Source organism: Phasianus colchicus, chromosome 1 (assembly GCF_987193195.1).
Source record: "Phasianus colchicus chromosome 1, bPhaCol1.hap1.1, whole genome shotgun sequence".
Taxonomy (NCBI): Eukaryota; Metazoa; Chordata; class Aves; order Galliformes; family Phasianidae; genus Phasianus; species Phasianus colchicus.
This window is the reverse complement of record NC_143436.1, coordinates 176,585,114-176,603,586: the sequence shown is the minus strand read 5'-3', so window position 1 is coordinate 176,603,586 and position 18,473 is coordinate 176,585,114. Positions and strand designations below refer to the sequence as shown.

Genomic DNA, 18,473 nt, shown 5'->3' with positions numbered 1-18,473 from the left:
AAGATGCCCTTCACATATCCCAGACTGGCTGTTTGCTCCCAGTTCTGCTGCTCATGTCATTCCTTCTGACATTAACATCTGTGGAGGACTTGTAAACCCAGACACGGAAACAATTTGGATTAGAAGCAGTTCCTTCTCCAATGAGTTAATTTATCACCAACTACTCCTGCAATGCCACTGATAGCACGGCTCCAAAAAAAGGCCAGCAGTCTACAAGTGACAAGACAAAAAATTATCACACAATTCTGGGGCAAATATTTGGGAGAGAATTTCAGTATATATCTCCACCAAAGCAACTGTACTGTGGCAAGAGCACCCTACATACCCAGTTCCAGGGAAAGTCACTTTGCATGGCACACCTGAAAATCATATGGGTCACTGGAAATCCCTCTCAAAAAAAATCCCTCTATTTTCTTTACAGAAAATTTTGGACTACCAAACTGGGACAAATGTGTTAAAAAGATCCTTCTAATTCAGGCAATGATTAATTAAGAAACAGTTGTGAGCCTTCTCTGTCCTGCAGAGCTGCTCTTCTCAAAAAGCGTACATTCCTGAAGCTTGGCATTTCAGGAGGATGAACCAATAAGCAGAGACCCATATACCTCTAAGTCAAAGCCAGATTAATGGGCTTCTCCATGGAGAGGCCCTGGGGCTAGCTGAAGTAATGGAGCTATAGCATTTCTCAAACATCTTGGAACACAAGGCAGTACTGTTTTATCTGTCTTTGTAATTATCTCCCCTCTCTGTTCCTCAGCTCTTGTCAAATGTGAAATTAAGGATAATCCTTCCTTTCTCTGGGGGAATTAGATTCTTCTAAGCCAGAAGAAATGTGACAATACTGATGGTTTCTTTCTCAGAAGGAGATCTCTGAACCCTTGGAGATAAAAAACTCCCTTTCATTTTGAGGCACAGCTTTAGAGTGCAGACTCCTCCTGAGAAGTGCCCTCTTTCTGTGTCTCTTTAAATACACTAAGCCAGTGGAGCTCCTTCAGATGAAGGCACTGAAGTATCCTATTCCAGAATAACCTGATTAAAGCATCATCTGGAGTGGGATGTCCAAACTCTATCAGTCACACAAAGCATCTGAATCTGGTTTTTCTTGCATGTCAAATCAGTACAACTGGCAATGTTTTCTATAGAGCTGGACCTGGTTAGTGCTATCAGTGAGCAACTGTGGGACTGGGCCCTGGAGGCAAAGAAGAAAAGCAGCTCTTTTGATGGGTTATGCAGCCTGCCACAGCAGCTAGAAGGCAACATTCATGCACCCAGGGACTTGGATATACTCAGCACTTTGATTACCAGGAGCAGCTGAGTCAAAAATATATTATGGACTGAAATTAACACAGGAATAATAAAAGCAGTGTCCTGGATTACTGATTACCTGTGCTGCACAATATTACCAAAAGCCAATCAACCAGCAACCAAGTTCACAACTGGAATGAAGACGTCCTCCATCTTACCTGTTGTAGCAATACAGTCAAATCCCACGAAAGCATAAAAACACGTGGCTGCCCCAGAGAGGACTCCTTTCAATCCATAGGGCATAAACCCTCCAACACCATAGAGCTTTTCTCCCTGTGTTTGACTAAAAAGCATGGCACTGGGTTAGAAGCATTCTGCCTAAGTGGGAACAACAAAACTCTTCATACAGCTTATAGTGACACCCACAGCTGCAGTTCAAAGGAAATGCTCTACTTTTCACTACAAATACGGGGCAAAATGCTAAGATCTACCCACTGCTGAGCTCTGGACTGGCCTGCAGCAGTCTGGGGAATGCATGGAATAAAAATGGTTCTGTTTATTCCCATCATCTGTTTTTTTGGTGGGGATAAAAATGTCTTGGCTACAACAGGGAGAAAATAACATGAACATTAAGATTCCTCTCCTACTATCACTGCTTTTATGGAGATAATGAAGCTTTTGAAAAAGCCCAACATGTAATCCTTAACACTGAAGTCAAACAAAAATGTGGACTATGCACTGTTCGCCTACGATGGATTCAGGTAGAGTATGTCAGGTAGACACCAAAGAGCAGTGCAGGGTGCTGAGACAGCCTAAAATACACCCTCAACTTCAGAATTCCCAATACCAACTTTGTATCCAAATTTGGCATGCCATGCTGTGGTGCCTGCACCTCTGAAACATCAAATGCTTTGCTGAGCCTGATACAAAGTTTATTAAAGTCAACAGACAGACATTTAGTGACTCCCCTGCACTCAGGATCAGAGCCTGAGATACAACTGTCTGTGTTGAAACAGTGTCTAAAACAGCCGTCAGTTCAAGTTAACAGAGGCCACTCAAAATTGAGAGAGAAGCCTTCGTCATGATGAATTATGGCAATTAAATTAAGGGAAATCCCAAAACCGCAAATCTTATCAGGAAGAATCATCCAAACTCTCTTGTAGAACTTCCACTGAGGGATGAAAGCTCACTTGTTATTTACAGAAACAGTACAACTCAGATATGGATTACTCTGGAAATAATGATAAAGTAAACCCCAGATAGACATTACAAAAATAGTAAGAGCAACGGGTGAAAGAGCTACAGTTATACTGTAAAGCTACTGCACTAATTGCTACTTGCTTGGGAATAGCAGGAGGGAAGGAGGGGGGACCTTTCCTACAGAAGCAATTTGTTCACAGGGAAGAAGTTCACAGCAGGCTGAATTTTGCAGAGAAGCTCAATAAGTGGCTTGTATACAAGTCAAACTGGAGCCATGCAATATTTATACATCTCTCCAGGTTGTGCCAAACTGTGTTTCCTTGCAGACCAGCATGAAGGGGTTAGACAGCAAGCCAGGACTGAGCTGATGTATGTGGAGACATTCAAAAAGATAGAGAGCAGTCATACAATCATACTGTATTGAACAATCTCAAGCAAAAAATGAATGGCCTTGTATCACTGGCTACCCTTATAAGCTCCTTAATTATGGTCTTGTGTAAAAGGAATACAGGATTTTGGCCAAGTAGCAAAATGTCATTAAAAATGGATCTGTGACATGTCTGCTGCGACACATGAAAACAATCTGCAACTTGCCTCCTGCCTTCTCATGCATCTGGGACAAGGTCTCCATAAATACAATCATTCTTCAAGGAAATGACCAAGGTGTCCAAAAAAACTACACAGCTGTACTTGATCAAGGCTTAATACAGGCACAACAGTCAGCCTGGGGCAGCCCTGAGTATGAGGTTATCTGCAAAGCTCTTTTCTCCCCCCTTTGGACCCCAGTCACGACACTGGAGTTTGGTAAAGGAGGGAACCATACCATTCAGAAGTCCCTGAATCTCTCACAAATCCTCCTGTAAACATGAATATACATCAATTTTAAATCTGAGAAGACAGGGTCCTACTTACTTGTCTCCATGAGTGCCATGGCTGGTATTGTAAATGTCCTGTTCAGTCAAGTGCCAGTTTTTAACAGATCCTTTCACGAAGCCAGAGACCACGACGAAGCCGATAACGAGGATGTTGATGCAGGTGAACACTTTGTTCACCAGGGCAGATTCCTTCACACCGAAAGTTAAAAGCCCTGGGAAAAAAATGGAAAATATGCAGTCAGGTATTTCACCAGCAGAGCGTGCATGGGGGGCTGCCAAAGGCAGCACAACAGCTCACTTACTGAAAACATCAACGCTGAGCTCTGCCCACTGTAGTATTTCTGCTCCTCCACAAAGCCAGGCAGCTCAGGTAGGTCAGGATTAAGTCACTGGGAAAGCTGACAGGGACTCCAGCCCACACATTACTGATGTGACACACCTTCCCACACAGCATGCCCATTTGGCACATGCTCCAGGTAAAGTTTTACCTCATAGCACCACACTGTGCCACTCAGATACAGCCACACACTCCACCCAGCCATCTGGAGAAAGCACCACAGGTGTTTTTTCAGGAAGGAGCATTGTCTTAGAGGTCTTGGCCAAAGGCAGATGTTATGAACAACATTCACCTTTACGTGAGCAGCAAAAAACATGATGCCATTCTCCACAGAGACTGAATCCAGGAGGTCAGCTACTTACAGCTCAAGACACAGAACAAGGTGGCATCACAGGACTCCTGCTTTGCCAGAGAGCTCAGTGAGAACAGGTTTTCTGCTCATGGTCTTCAGAGAAAGTCCATCAGGAGAAGAGCACATTTGCAGGCTCTGGCAACCAACATCTCACCGAGGCGTAACTCAGCCTCTCTGAGGGACAAGCTCTGGAAACTTCAGGTAGCTGACTTTCAAGAACCCAAACCTTCAACCTATATTTAATAAGAAGACTACGAGAAAGCAAAACACTTCATGTGGGCCAAAAAGACAAAAGAAGCCCTACATGGTACTCTTACTGCTACCCCAAGGCATTTCAGGGAGAGGGGAGATTTCTGTGCACTCACATTTCCATCTTTTAAAATAAAACATACGAGATTCAAATTCAAGATTCCAAAGCATCACTGGCTTATGAAGCTTGTCCCAGTGAGCAGAGCCCATGCTGCGAGATGCCCATCCAGATCATGGTGGGAAATGTCAGGATAACCTTGTTGGGCAACGCTGCAGCTTCTGCATGCTGGAAACCACAGAGGTACATGAGAAGAGTAATTATTTTTTTAATTAGCCTGAATTTTGTAATGCTTTGCAAGTTTAAGCAGTTGGTAAAAGTTTAGAAGGATTTTAATTTTTGAAATTTTCAAAACTTTTCCAAATCTTTATCAAAGTCTTGGAACAATTTTTTGGTTTAAAAAAAAGAAAAAAGAAGAAGAAGAAAAAAAAAGGACTTGACTGATTTTCACATATTTATTTCTCTGGGATCTTGCAGTCAGTGCTGATTATCATTGGGAGAATAAAAATAAAGGAGCAACAGAATGAAACTGTTGTATAATTGGACTGGGAGAGGAAGAAGGATTAGACTTCCTTACCTGATTGAGGTTAAGAAGTCACCTTTTCTTTCATTCCTTACATAAAACTTGATCAATGGTTTTAAAAGTGGCTCAAAAATATCAAAAGCTCTCCCCTCTAATTAAAAAGCTTATAAACAGGATATGCCTGGTGCTAAGTCCTCTGTGGCTATATAAGTAAATCCAACACCCGTAGCAAAGAAAGAGCCTTAGTAAGTTGTCCAAAACAAATGAGGACTTTGTGACCATTCTGAAAGCAAACAATGAAATGACAGAAGATGGAGGTCCAAGACTCACAAATGCCTCTGAGGTTTTACCTGTTAAGATGATGATTATCACCACAGCGAAGATGTCCGGGTATTTTGCTAGCACTCCTGGAGCATTCATTGTCATGTATCTTTTACAAAAGTCTTCAATGTGCCCACCTATGATTTCATCAAACGTGGCGCTCCAGGCTCTGGCCACACTGGAGGTTCCTGCCAGAGAACAGAGAGGATGTGGGTCACCTTTGGTGGATGGCACACCACCCAAATTCAGGACACTTTGGACCCCAGTAGTGGAGCATCTGAGTGGCATGAAGACACTTCTGGCCTCAGCTTGCTGCAGTTTCTAGAACACCATGGCACAGCTTGCTGGGATGAGGACTGAGCCAGTGATCTCAGGATGTGTGACTCTGGGATGCTATTGGGCCAGAAGAGCCACTCCAGAGAAATGAAACAGCAGCAACCACCAGTCAGTGGCAGCACTGTGTAAAACAAGCAGCTTTGGCTACCAGACAGTCTGCTTTTTATTCTCCTATGTTACACTGGCTACTGTTTGGTTACCAATATTGTACACTATACATATATATATATCTCACACAATTAGATGCTGTTTGTATAATTACTACTGTACAGAATTACCTAGTTAAAAAAAAAAAAAAAAAAAAAAAAAAGAGGTTGGCTTGCTGTTGGTTTGCAAAGCAGTTCCTTAGAGAACTCCGTGCGCTCTTATACCCAGAACCCAGAATTTCATCCTGATACAGGCAGGTTTTCAGGTCACAACTCCAGTATTTGCAATTGTGTCAAAAATTGTGCTCACCCATCACCCACAGCACAATCCTCCTCAGCAGTGGTCAGCAACACCTGCAGCAACACCTGCTGAGAATGTTCTCTGTGCAACTTGGCTTGTCAACAGCATCATAATAAGGCACAGCTTAGGCTGTCTGGGTACCAGGCTGCTCTTTGAGACACAGAGGCACAGGCTGTGAATGCATTTAAAGGGACAGAACATTGGTGCTTTTAAGCTAAAAAAAACCTCCAAAAGTTACTCTGTATCACATTACAAATTTTCAGCTTTGCTTCAGTAAAATTCCAGGGAAAAGGATATTTTTTTACTACTTTTATTTCTTTGCCTTGGCTGCAGTATTTCATGTTCTAGGACAGGAAGAACCAGCTCCTGCATGCTTTATGTTAATGCCAGTTGCTTGGAAGCCAGTTCCACATCCTTATCAGCAGTTCATACAGAACTCTGTAACCAACAGCCTTGGAAAATGGGGGGAATCTGATATCATCCTGGATGATATCTTTATTGCTGCTGAAAAGCATGGAGCACAGGGTCCGTATTCAGGAAGATTTATGGCTCTGGGGTCAGCACAACCTCTCCAGATGGCTTCTGCCCACCCTGCACAGCACTCAGGCCAACTGATCTGCTTGGGTGTGAGCTGGCTACAGGATCAGGCCCAGGCTGGGAGGTGACCACACCGTCTGGGAAGGAGACCCCAACAACAGCCACTTACAAGGGTGGATAGTGATAGGACAAGGGGGAATGGCTTCAAACTGAGACAGGGGAGGTACAGGTTAGATTTAAGGAAGTTTTTCACACAGAGGGTGGTGACGCACTGGAACAGGTTGCCCAAGGAGGTTGTGGATGCCCCATCCCTGGAGGCATTCAAGGCCAGGCTGGATGTGGCTCTGGGCAGCCTGGTCTGGTGGTTGGTGACCCTGCACATAGCAAGGGGTTGAAACTAGGTGATCACTGTGGTCCTATTCAACCCAGGCCATTCTATGATTCTGTGATAAGATTCTATGATGCTACTATGCACCATGTTAATGAGCTCCCACCAGCCTCCTCTTTCTGAAACATTCCCCCCCCACGTCTGGCACAACTCCCATCACCCCAGAAGAAATTTCACATCAGATCCTGGTCCTGGAACAATCCTTCTTCCCCCCACCATCCAGACCCTGCCCAACTTGTCGAATGCCCATTTTTCCTCATTCCCCACCTCCAAGACCCTGCCCTGGACACTACTGCCACCCACCATCTGCTGGCCACCACGATCCCGCTCCATCCCACAATACTTTCTGAACAGATGTCTGAAACCACAGTAAAAACACCAACCTGGCTGAGTCCCTTACAAATTTAAGTTTTTGCCACTCTGGTTGGATTCTGCTCAGGATGGTGGCACTGCTCAGGAGTGTAATGCTAGGGAGGAAAAACTTCTCATCATGAATTTGCAGAATCAGGTTTGGGGACTGTGCCTTTTTCCATGGCTATGTCAGTCACTTTGGAGGTCCAACATCATGGTAGGAAGGGCAGCCATGTAACTGACCAGGTAAGGAGCATGAGGAAGACTATTTAGCATTACTTTTCTGGATCAGAGCATAAATCACTAGGAAAACTTTCCAATTTTGTATGTGTATCCTAAGCAGAGTCCATTTTAGAAGTCTGGAGTAAATTATATGCTTAACTTTGTTTAAAAACTATTTTTATCTCATCCCTACAATGAATTTGATTCATAGAAGAACTGCAGGACTCACATTTCCTGAGGAGACGACTTTAATTGACTTTGGTTTTTCAATCTCTCCTTTCTTATTAAAAAGTAAAGGAAAGAGAGGAGAGAGAAGAAAAGGTTTCAGGTAGCACGCAGATGAGAGCCAGCACTATCTCAGACAAGCAGCTGCTACATCACTATGTCACTCATGATATGATCTTACCCCCAGCATCATGGGAACTAATCTCCAAGGTAACAATTGCATATCTCATAAAACGCAGTTAAAAAAAAATAACTTCCTTTAATCATTCAGCACAACATTGTTTTTCATTTTAACTCGTAAGTCTTCACTCTCAACTGGCAAGTTGGCTGCAGCCTTACTTAAAGACATGATAAAAAGCCCAAAATGTGCTTGAAAAGACATGAATCCTTAATTGACAAATAGTGGTTTTAATATGTCAGCTGAAGAGTCCACCGCATGCTCAGAGCATGATCCAGTCCTAGTGGGAGTGAAGGGCTTAGGAGGGATTTGCTTTGGACCTTTCAGAGACTGTGAACCTGCAGCTCACCCCATGTTTAATCCTGCAACCACTCGTGAGGCAGAATTCTGATCTCCAGGTGCTCTGAACAGGTTTGGAAGGGACCAGAAATTAATCCTTAATCAGCCTGGAGCTGTCATGTAAAAGCATCCTTCTGTCAGCTACATCTTTCTCAGCATAGGGAACACTTGCTCCCTAGCAAGTGTGCAGCAGCCAGGATATGCCGAAGAGATGATGTGAGAGTTCAGAGGAAGTAGCTGAAGTAACAATTTGCCTTCGTTACAAACCTTCAGCCTGCAGGACAGCACTCACCTTGCCAAGTGACAGCAGCCACAGCCAGCGCACCCTGCCAAAGAACCCTCAAATTTTCAGCGAGTGCAGAGCAATGCAGGCACACAAACGTGGCTGATCGTACCACCAAGGCTGCCATCCCGGACTAACACTATGGTCTTGCCACATGCCCACCATACTCACCGATAACATAGGAGAGGATTAAATTCCACCCCGTAATGAAGGCCCACAGCTCGCCAACAGTCACATAGCTGTACAGATAAGCTGATCCCGTCTTAGGAACGCGAGCACCAAATTCTCCATAGCAGAGTCCAGCCAGCACAGAAGCCAAGGCAGCGATCAAGAAGGAGATGACAATGGCAGGTCCCGCGTTCACTCGTGCCACAGCCCCAGCCAGTACATAGACGCCTGCCCCCAGAGTGCTGCCCACCCCCAGGGCCACCAAGTCAAAGGTGTTGAGGCACCGTGAGAGCCGGCTGTCTTCTCGAGTGCAGTCCACATTTTTCCGGCGAAGAAGCTGGTTCCCAAACTTGATAAATTTCTGGCACTCCATCGTTGTCTTTGGGCCTGCAAGAAAGATGCTGCCGTCACTAGGTGGACCAGTCACACCCCACAAACAGTATCACTACAGAGTGTAACACTGCATTCCTATTACTTTTTAGCCAAAGAATCTCCTCCTCACTTACCTTCCACCTTTTCACATGGCAAAATGTCTCTTGAGCACGTTATCTATGCTTAGCACAGGAGGCAAACAAGGAAAAATGCACAGTAATTCTGCTTCCTGCTCCCATTCACGCTGATCTCAAGCAGGTGAGCTGTCCTCCCTGGCCCCCACACCACAAGGGACACTAATCGCCTTACAGCCTCACTGTCCATACACAAGTGGGCAAGCCTTTATGCAAAGTCTGTCTTTCAGATTTTCAGGGTAGTTTTCCTGGCTGGGAACTTAAAAAAAAAAAAAAAGGTAGAGATATTTATAGATATGTACTTACCTTATATAAATTTTTGAAGTCTTGGGGGTGAAATAAGAGCAAAACTTGTGAGCATTACATTCCAGAACAAGGCACCACAGTGCCGCTGTCCCCAGAGCACAACACAACCACGTGCACCAGGAAACACTGTTTGCAGCCAGCCAGACCCATATTCCTTCCTCTGAGCTCCAGTTCCAGCCAGCAGCACATGCTGCCAGCTGCCTACAACTACACAGCCTGGAATAGATATGCTTTGGGAAAAAAGGCACACAGAACCAAGCTTAGATTTGGTTACACTGAGGCAAAGGATTAAGCTACTTTACATTTGTGTCAGCTAAGGGGAGTGCACAGGGCAGGTCTGTGAACTTCTCCATCCCAGCAGGACAACAGCAGTGCAGGATGGGTGCTCATTTAAACTACAACCAGTCAAACCAGTATGGCCAGCAGAGAGGTTGGCACTGGAGGCCATCCTAGTAATCAGTGCAGTTAGGGAAGCCTTTGCAAAATCCATCCCTTGAAGATGTATGTCTCCACACGCAGCCTGGGTATGGAAGTTTTGTCCTACTTTTTCTGATAAAACAAGGAATGTTGCTTCAAACCTCAGAGAGCAGAGAGAGCTGCTGCTCCTTATCACACTGCTCAGATGGGTACCAGGCAGGCAGTAGAAGGAACTTCTTCCTTTTCACATTGAAAACTCTAGACCCAGTTGCCACAAGACATGATGACCTAACACCCCTCCCATAAATGTACCACGCTTACCCTTAAAACTTTCTAGATTCTTATCCCCACTGCACTCTGCCCACCAGGCACATCACTTCAGAAGGCAGCATTCACACATGCTCTTGTGTCCAGAACAGCCTTTCCCCTCTGCTGGTTACCCCAGGGTACCTTTAGAGACCAACCATAATGCCTCAGCCTTCGTTTCAGGAAAATTTCTTCATATTAGGAAAAATTTCTTCTCAGAAAAAGCTGCAATGCATTGGAAGAAGCTGCCCGGGAGGGTGGTTGAAGAAATGTGTGGATGTGGCACTGAAGGACACGGTTAGTGGGCATGGTGGTGACAGGTTGGTGGTTGGACTAGGTGATCTCAGATCTTTTCCAACCCTAATGATTCTGTGATTTCACAAGCCCTGAAGAAATGAGGCAGTCGGCTGCCCTGTCTACAATAACCCTCCACCTCTGAATCACCCTCCTGAGCAGCAGTACATCTCATTAGCACCCTTCTATTTCCTTGCGTCAGGAGCAGCTATCAGAAACAATAAGAGCACTCCCAGAGCAACCACCAGGAACCCCAGTGGCTGTCTGCTCCACAAGTATCTGTTCTCCATTCCCAGTCCATCTTCTCATTAATATGTTCCTCCTGCACCTTGCTGGTTTCCTGCTTGTTTTCATCTTAAACTGCTTCCTATGTGGCACTGCGTCAAAAGCTTTACTCAAGTCAAGATAACGAGAACTGAGATTGAGTTTTGCTGTCAGGTTGTAGTCACCTTCCTCAGCCATTCTACCTTCATCCCAGCAGCTGCATCTCATTCAAAATTCAGCAGGTACATAACATAATGCTCTTCATAGCAAGGGTGTCTCACTAAGATCTTCTGGATTACTCCTAATTGATATACCCAAGAAAACACACACTTAAGTTGGGGGAATTGTGACAAGGCACGTTCAGCACACAGAATAAGCCACCAGAACAGGAAGCCCAACTTCAGTGACAAATACCATGAAGTTTCCAACACTCCCACACAGCCACATTCAACCCAAAGAAAATCTAAGCTAGAGTAACAGAGCTGGCACTGACAATACTTTTATGGACAGATCTGGCTCCAGGCACCAAAATCACTGCTTCTTGACCAGTACTCCTCTACTAAATACACACCAGCATTTCTATTCTGTACGTGAGTGCATTTAAAATGTGATTGTTCCAATGTCCACATTTACCATGGGTTGGTGCACACTGCAGAGAGCCCACAGAGTGCATGAACTGGACAGATCTGGGATGAAAGCAAACTGAGAGGCACACGTAATGCACATTAAACAACCAACGGGTGCTCAGCCTTCAGGAACAGACAACGGCTTGTCCAAAATAACCTCCCCACAGTATGTGTAGGACAGGTAGCTGGCTCTCAGCAACAAGTACTTTGCTCTGCAGACCTCAAGGCTGCATTACTTGCTCCAGTAGAAGCAGTGCAAGAGGATGAAGGCAGGTTCCATTTTGGGCCACTTCTGGCAGCTCCAAGGTGCCCCAGCATGATTGCCATGTGGCATCTTCAGCCTGGTTTCAGCTACAGGACTTTCAAATGTCTCTTCATTGATTATGAAAAGGGAGGAAAATGGATTTTATTCAGATGCAACGCTGGAATGAAGCATTCAGTTTCAAATGAGTGGTGTCTCATCTGCTAATGATGGAACAGTAATATACATTGCACTAACACTAACAGCATGCTGAGAATGTAGACAAAAATATTACTAAATGCAATTTATAATAGGAAGAAGTGAGACTCGTACTTCATCAACTCCAGGTAAAACCTACTGTAAAAGGTGGGAAAATGCATACTAAGAAACTTAATTGAGCCAGTCATTAAGTCCAATTCTTCAATTTTGCCACCATATCATCAAGGACAAAATCAAAAAAGTCTTCATTTTTCCAAGACAGCAGCTATAAACCTGAGTCCCTTTCCCTTGGCCTCAAGCCTACCTCCCCTACTGGGAGAAAGTAATTAGAACTGAGGATTGAGAAGTCTCATTGTGCCAGGAACTGCACAGTCCACCAACGGCTCCTCAAAGGCTGCTATGGTCCAGAAATACACCGACTCAAACCAATGGAGAAAGGCAGGTTTTAGGTCAGGCTTCTAAAAAATCTCATTTGGTGAACCACGGGAATTGCCAACGCGCATTGAAGGGAAAACTATTTTCTGACAGGTCTGTTTGCCAGTGTTTATTCAGAACGTTGGTTCTTGCACGCAGCCTCCTTGCACTTGAACCTCATGCAAACCCACATCAGCCAGAATTGCTTTCTTTCAACTGCCTGCTTCCCCTAAAGCAGGACAGGGCAGGACAAGACTCTGCCTTCAGGAAGGACAATGCAAGTCCTAGGTTTTGTTTAACTCCCAGCAGATTGAAGGAGATCCCACTGGTGCCAGCACTCTATGACAAGCACAGAAATGGGGCTGTGCCCCATCTCCAGCAGCACTGGTGGTTTATATTCAGTTTTGGATAATACCAGTGCTGTGAAGCAACCAGGACAAAATGCTGGATGTGAAAAACCCTCCGAAACTAAACAAAGAAATCCCTTCCATAAACTGCAGCCTATTATGAGCAAGATACCCACAGGAAATGTGTTAATGGAGTTGTTTTCCAAAGCCAGTCTGGAAGTCAAGACCAGTTTGACTCACAACCAAGCTCGGATTCCAGTGCAAACACAGGTTTGTTATTCAGTACAGAGACATCAAGAAATGCCAAAGGATTGCAGAAAAACAGTTTGCTTCTTCTAAAGTCAATATTTATGGCAAGGTTGCACAGTAATCACTTGAACAGAGAAGTTCAAAAGCAACACAGAGAACACAAGAGAGTCCCAACTGAAGCTGTTAATAAAGCCAGAGGATGGCTATGAGATAAGGAGACATGGAAGCAGGAGGCTGCGATGCAACGCAGAGCTCTGCACCATGCCCTGAGCCCACAGGGATCCCTGCAGGACCTGGCACCGAGCTGAACATGATGGATGGAGCACAGGTGACAGGGAGCTGCCTGAGGGCTGGGCTGTGTAATGCAGGAGAGGAAAACGCTTGTGTGTGTACTCACCAATGAGCTAGTGCAGACATGGGCTTCTGCAACAGCTCTTAAAGGAATGGGATTAACCCTAAGTGACAAGTGGCACTAATAGAGGCAGCCTGACGCACCTTGGTCTCATAAATGTCTCCAGGCAAAGGCAGACCACGGAATCCTGCAGTCTAGAGCCATGCTCCTTCCTTCTTCCATCACCATCACTTAAATCCAAGAAGCTGAGACTGCTAACTCTTTCAAGATTTAGTTCAAAGCCTCTGCTTCAAAAATGTATTGTTTAATAATACCTGTAAACTATTTATTTTCTACACAGGCATATAAATTACATTTAACTAAATGCAGTGCATTGCAAAATGAAGGTATCTCAACGATCCCAAATCAATGGAAGTTTTATCTCAACATTATAAATGAAGACCTGGTGCCTGACATCTTCTCTTTTGCTACACATCACAACGAATTCCTTCTTGGGCATGACTGTCTCTAAAAGAGAAGCAGCCCCTTGCTGCAGCAATGGGGACCAGGGCAGGAGCGTGGCCAGATTTTTGGGGTTGAGGTAGGCTTCATTCATTAGAAAGAACTACTTTTATATTTCAAGCTCATATATAAACTTAAGAATCTCACTAGAAACGTATTTCAAACCAATTTCATTCCTCAAGTGTATCTACAGGTATTTATAGCTGTATTATAGTTACCAAGAATAAAGCAGAACTGTTTTCTGTAGATAATTTGTTTAGAGGATAAGCTATTTAATTATGACTGACCTAGAAATTAAGGCCAACATCCTGAAAGTGGCTCAATGCCAGCAGACAGCTGCCTTCTGGCTTATCTCAGAAATCAAGATGTCAACTCCATCCTGCCCAAAAAGCAGTGGAAAGTTGGAGAGCCTCTCCTCTCAATAAAACAACACCTACAGTGTGCCAATCACCAGCAGTAAGCAGGGTGCAGGGTACCTGAACTGCAGCTGTTTTTTGCATCCTCACACACAGAGCACTATCTTCCTATCTTCTACTGCACAGATGAGTGAAGCCTACCCCAAATTATCTTACACACTTTGTTATATTCACAAGCACTTGGCAAAGTGGCTTTCAGTAAGGAGAAGCGTGCAGCACAACAACATCTTACAGGATGCATTAGAGGGGCCAGCTTACCTCTGCCCCAAACCTTTTTGATATCATTTGTTATCTTCGGAATTGCATCAAAGGGTAACTTGTGCAGAGATTATCTTTCCCTCTTTAGAAGTTGGATCTGCCTGTGATCTCACTTTTTGAAATAGCTGTTCTTGCCTTTGAAGTAAGGAAATGCGTTCCAGACTGGCTCCTTGCACTCCCACTCCCAACCACACTTGAAATGAGGACTTCTTTTTTGGACATACCGCCACTGTTTTTGCAACATCATGCAGATCTAATCACATAAAACAATATAAATTACTCTAGAAATGATGCTAAATGGTACATAACCACCTTCAAGTTGAGAAAACTTGATCTAAATGAACCAAAATGGGCTCTGTACACCATTACCTCTCTGATTCTCACCATGCCTATTCCCTCATTCCCATCTTCTCATCACTTAAAACCACCACTGGGCAAAAAGAGCGTGATTTCTATGGCTCTCCTCAGCTCCTGTCTCTTCTGCTTCCTTCAGTTATCCATGGAAGCACGGACAGCAATCAACAGGCTGAAAACCAAACCACAAGCATAGCCCTTGGGTGGAAGAGGCTTCACCCTTGGGTGGAAGAGGCTTCACCCCATACCCTGGGGGGCACTGGGGTGTCAGCAGAACAGAGGGAAGCAGCAGCATGTGGCTTTGAGAGCGCAGGGAAATAGTGACAAGCAGGGCAGTTCCTGGGGCAGGGTTCACATCCTCGGGTGAGATCCTGTCCCACCGAACTCAACGGCAAAACTCCCACTGACTTCAATAGGGCCAAATTCCACCCATTCCTACTGGTCCTCGTCCTGTATTTACAATGTCTTTTATGTTTGTTCCGTATCCAAATTCTTGTGCCTTGGCTGTATTGTATTTGAAAGTAAAATAAGATATTCTTCCTCCTCTTATCTAATGGTTAACATACCTATTATATCAGGTTTATAGATTTCCTTCCCCAGTAACAACATTTTAAAAAGGGACATTCTTCAAAACAATCCCGTAAGAAAATAAGCAACCTTGCATCTGGCTAACAGCAAAAAATAAACCATAACAAACATCTGTCCGGCTAAACATAAAACATCACATGTAAAAATAAGCTGACATGGCACCGTTTTACATAAGCACTACTATCACTTCCTAAACAATCACAATTTGTTTCAGCTTCTGGAAACTACTCCTCATCTATTTTAAGGCCTTGCTGCTCCTGAGAATTTTCTTCCCAGAAGCCAACTCCAACATGCAGAAGAGCATAAAATTAAAGCCGATTACACGGAGTAAGGACTCTTCTACTCAGCAAAAGAGAAATCCCAAGCTTAACCCTGCTGCACGTGCAATGAACAGCCCCAGCACCCTACTCAACCCTACATATGCTTATGTCCATTCTGAAACACAAAGGAACCTTTGCTGTCATTAATAATCCTCCTGCGTGGCAAAGTGACATCCCACAAGTGGTTTTATTTGGTTTTATTTTCCCTCAGCATCCTTTTGGTCTTCAACAAAGGTCTCCCCATGTAGCTACAAGATCACTGCAACTAATCTGCAGAACAAACGGCTTGTGCATATGCTACGTTGGCACATATGGCAAACAATGTGGAATGGGCTTGGCCCTCTATATTTACCCTAAACACAGGCCAGCTTCCTAAACAAGCACACGTGATTCAAACACAGGTAAAAAATGCCTTTGGAAGCCCTTTCCAAAGGGCTGGCTTTGCTTCTTTCATCCCCAACGTAATACCATTCACAGAGAAGTCTACTCAGAAAAAGAAGAGGTGGTAAACCAATATTCCTACTATTTCCATTAGCACGGCAAATATTTTGGGATTTAAGATTTAACTGTAGAAGACCACTAGATGCAAAGAGGTTATGTTGTAAGGGACCATACTAGATCTGCTGAGTTCTTTCTGAAACATCATTCAGAAATACACTGAGGGAAGTCAACAATAACTGAGACACAAGAGCCTCAAGCATGTTTCAAAATGCTTATTTACCTTCATTAAACCATGAAGTGTGCCAGACAAGGCATTCTAGAAGGATATCTCTCGGTATAAATGGTTTGTTAAGTTACCCCATGAGTGACAGAGTAGAAACAAGATCGCTATAGAAGAAACTGAGCTTTGCATACAAACATTTGAACACCTATCTTAAGACTTTTAGAAGCAAAGGACACATCATCAGATTGATGCGACTCTATCTCCAAAGGAGAAATTGGACAGCTTAGAGAGGACAGTCTTGAGACAAGTGCTAAGAACCTACAGGTTGTGGTCACAGCAATTTGCAGATGCCTGCTACCTGAGAAAAGCCTTTACAGATGATTAAAATAAAAGGTATGGCCATGCAGTAGCTTTGTGTGAAGCTGGGAGATATCCCAACATGGCAGTGGGACCGGCCAGCAGTCCAGGTCAAAAGTCATTCAATTAACTGCACACCTTTGAGCTGACTTTACATCGTGCTGATGTATTATAACCAGGCAAGCACTGTCTGTGTGCTGTTAAACTGTTCCCCTTCCTGATTGAAGTCATTTTATTTTTTACATGCGCACGGGCGTATTTATACACACATTACAGAAGAATTACATCAGCATGTATGCACGAACACAATGTTATAGTTTTTGCCAATTAAAGACAGCATCACTCATTCAAAGAGCATTCAAACTCATCCAGTTAGACTAGACACTAAATGGAGATAAACGGTACATACACAGTGTGTGCAAAAATAGTCTTAACCACCTGCCCAAAGACACGCTGCCTATAAAAAGGGGACTGTATGCTTTCCTTTTTCGAACACAGTTGTTTTAATGGGATGAGGAATGTGTTGCTTGGGAACCAGCCCTCTGCCACCCATTGCTGGAGATTAGGCAAGTTTCTGTTCTTCAGCCCGTCAGGGATTTCTGAGGCAGCATATCCCACTGCTCTGTGAACATCTCACAGTCCTGGAGGCTTCCTTCCATTGGAAAAGGTGTAGCAAGGCATCCTCTCTAATCTCTACACCGTCCACTTATCAGCTACTTGAAAAAGGAAAATTGAGTGCCACTGAAAGACCTGCCTGTCTTCTGAACTGGCACTGCTGCTGTCCCCAACAAAACAAGGAATTCATTCCCTATCCCATGAGAACTGCAAAGATCATTCTGGTCGTATGATTCTATGACATCTGGCTCTATGATGATCATTTTCCCCAAGTCCAGGCAAGAACCTGTAACTCCAAATTACTTTTGAGCTAGGAACTTCTCAAAATTTCATTTCGATGTTTTGCTTCAATGTCTGCATAAAACTTGATCCAGGTTATTTGTGATGATACATTAAAACGTTTGAAATTGACTAGTGATTTTTGACCAAAATAAAACTAGAGAGGTTCCTACTCTGGAAGTCCTGAGGGGGATGCTACTATCTCCCAGAATTCAAGCTTCAAAAGTTCCAAAACTGAAGTTCAGTGGAGTCCATTCTTGTCTGCAAAGATTCAGCTGTGATTACCACCAAGAGTATCCCACAGTAAGCCACTCCACAGGTTAAAGGTTGGATAGATGTGAATATTCTCCTCTTTGGCTACTGCAGAAATACATCATCCATCAAGCTTAATTTGCAGTGGGGAAGTATGATAGCTTTCCAGCTGTGGGCACAATGAAGCACTGGGGTAGGATATAAGGAAGATGCAGTCTCCACCAGCCAAGCATTTCAAGAACAAGTTAGAGAAATACCTCTTAATCTAGATAAAGATCCTACGTCACAGACTTGGGTGCAGCCAGACAATATGCTTGCATTGGCAAGGCTAAGCCTTCATATCATGTGCTCCCATCCCCAGCCTACCATGTTTCACTCCAACAGCTGTATCAGAACAACCACATGGGTAACTGCTGCAAATAGGATCACTGAAACAAACGCAATTCTTCATATTCCCATTAAAAAATCAGGGCCTCCTGTTTGTTGTTCTCCCCAGTTGCACTTCACTGGTTTGATTTCCAGCTTCACAATGAGCTGAGCCTATACGTGATGGGGCAGCAAGCAGCTGGGGCCAGCACTTGAGGTGAAGGAAGACTGGGGATGCCTTGGGTGCTCTCTGTCTTTTCAGCCCACACCTCAGAGTGAGCCAGTGTGGCTCCTCCAGCAGCTTGGAAGAGCCCAGCCTGAGGACAGTAAG

At 44.2% G+C, this 18,473-nt stretch overlaps 1 protein-coding gene across 1 annotated transcript in view; it reads right to left on the bottom strand.

Moving 5' to 3' along the window:
* The window catches only part of SLC7A1 (solute carrier family 7 member 1), a 42,906-nt gene that overhangs the window by 13,211 nt on the left and 11,222 nt on the right, over positions 1-18,473 (bottom strand). Inside the window, exons 2-5 of the mRNA XM_031615816.2 lie at positions 8,635-9,018; positions 5,187-5,345; positions 3,355-3,529; positions 1,461-1,585 (exon numbers count right to left, since the gene is read on the bottom strand). Coding sequence (XP_031471676.1) covers positions 1,461-1,585; positions 3,355-3,529; positions 5,187-5,345; positions 8,635-9,004 — 829 coding nt within the window. The 5' untranslated portion in view covers positions 9,005-9,018. The remainder of the gene's footprint in view (positions 1-1,460; positions 1,586-3,354; positions 3,530-5,186; positions 5,346-8,634; positions 9,019-18,473) is intronic.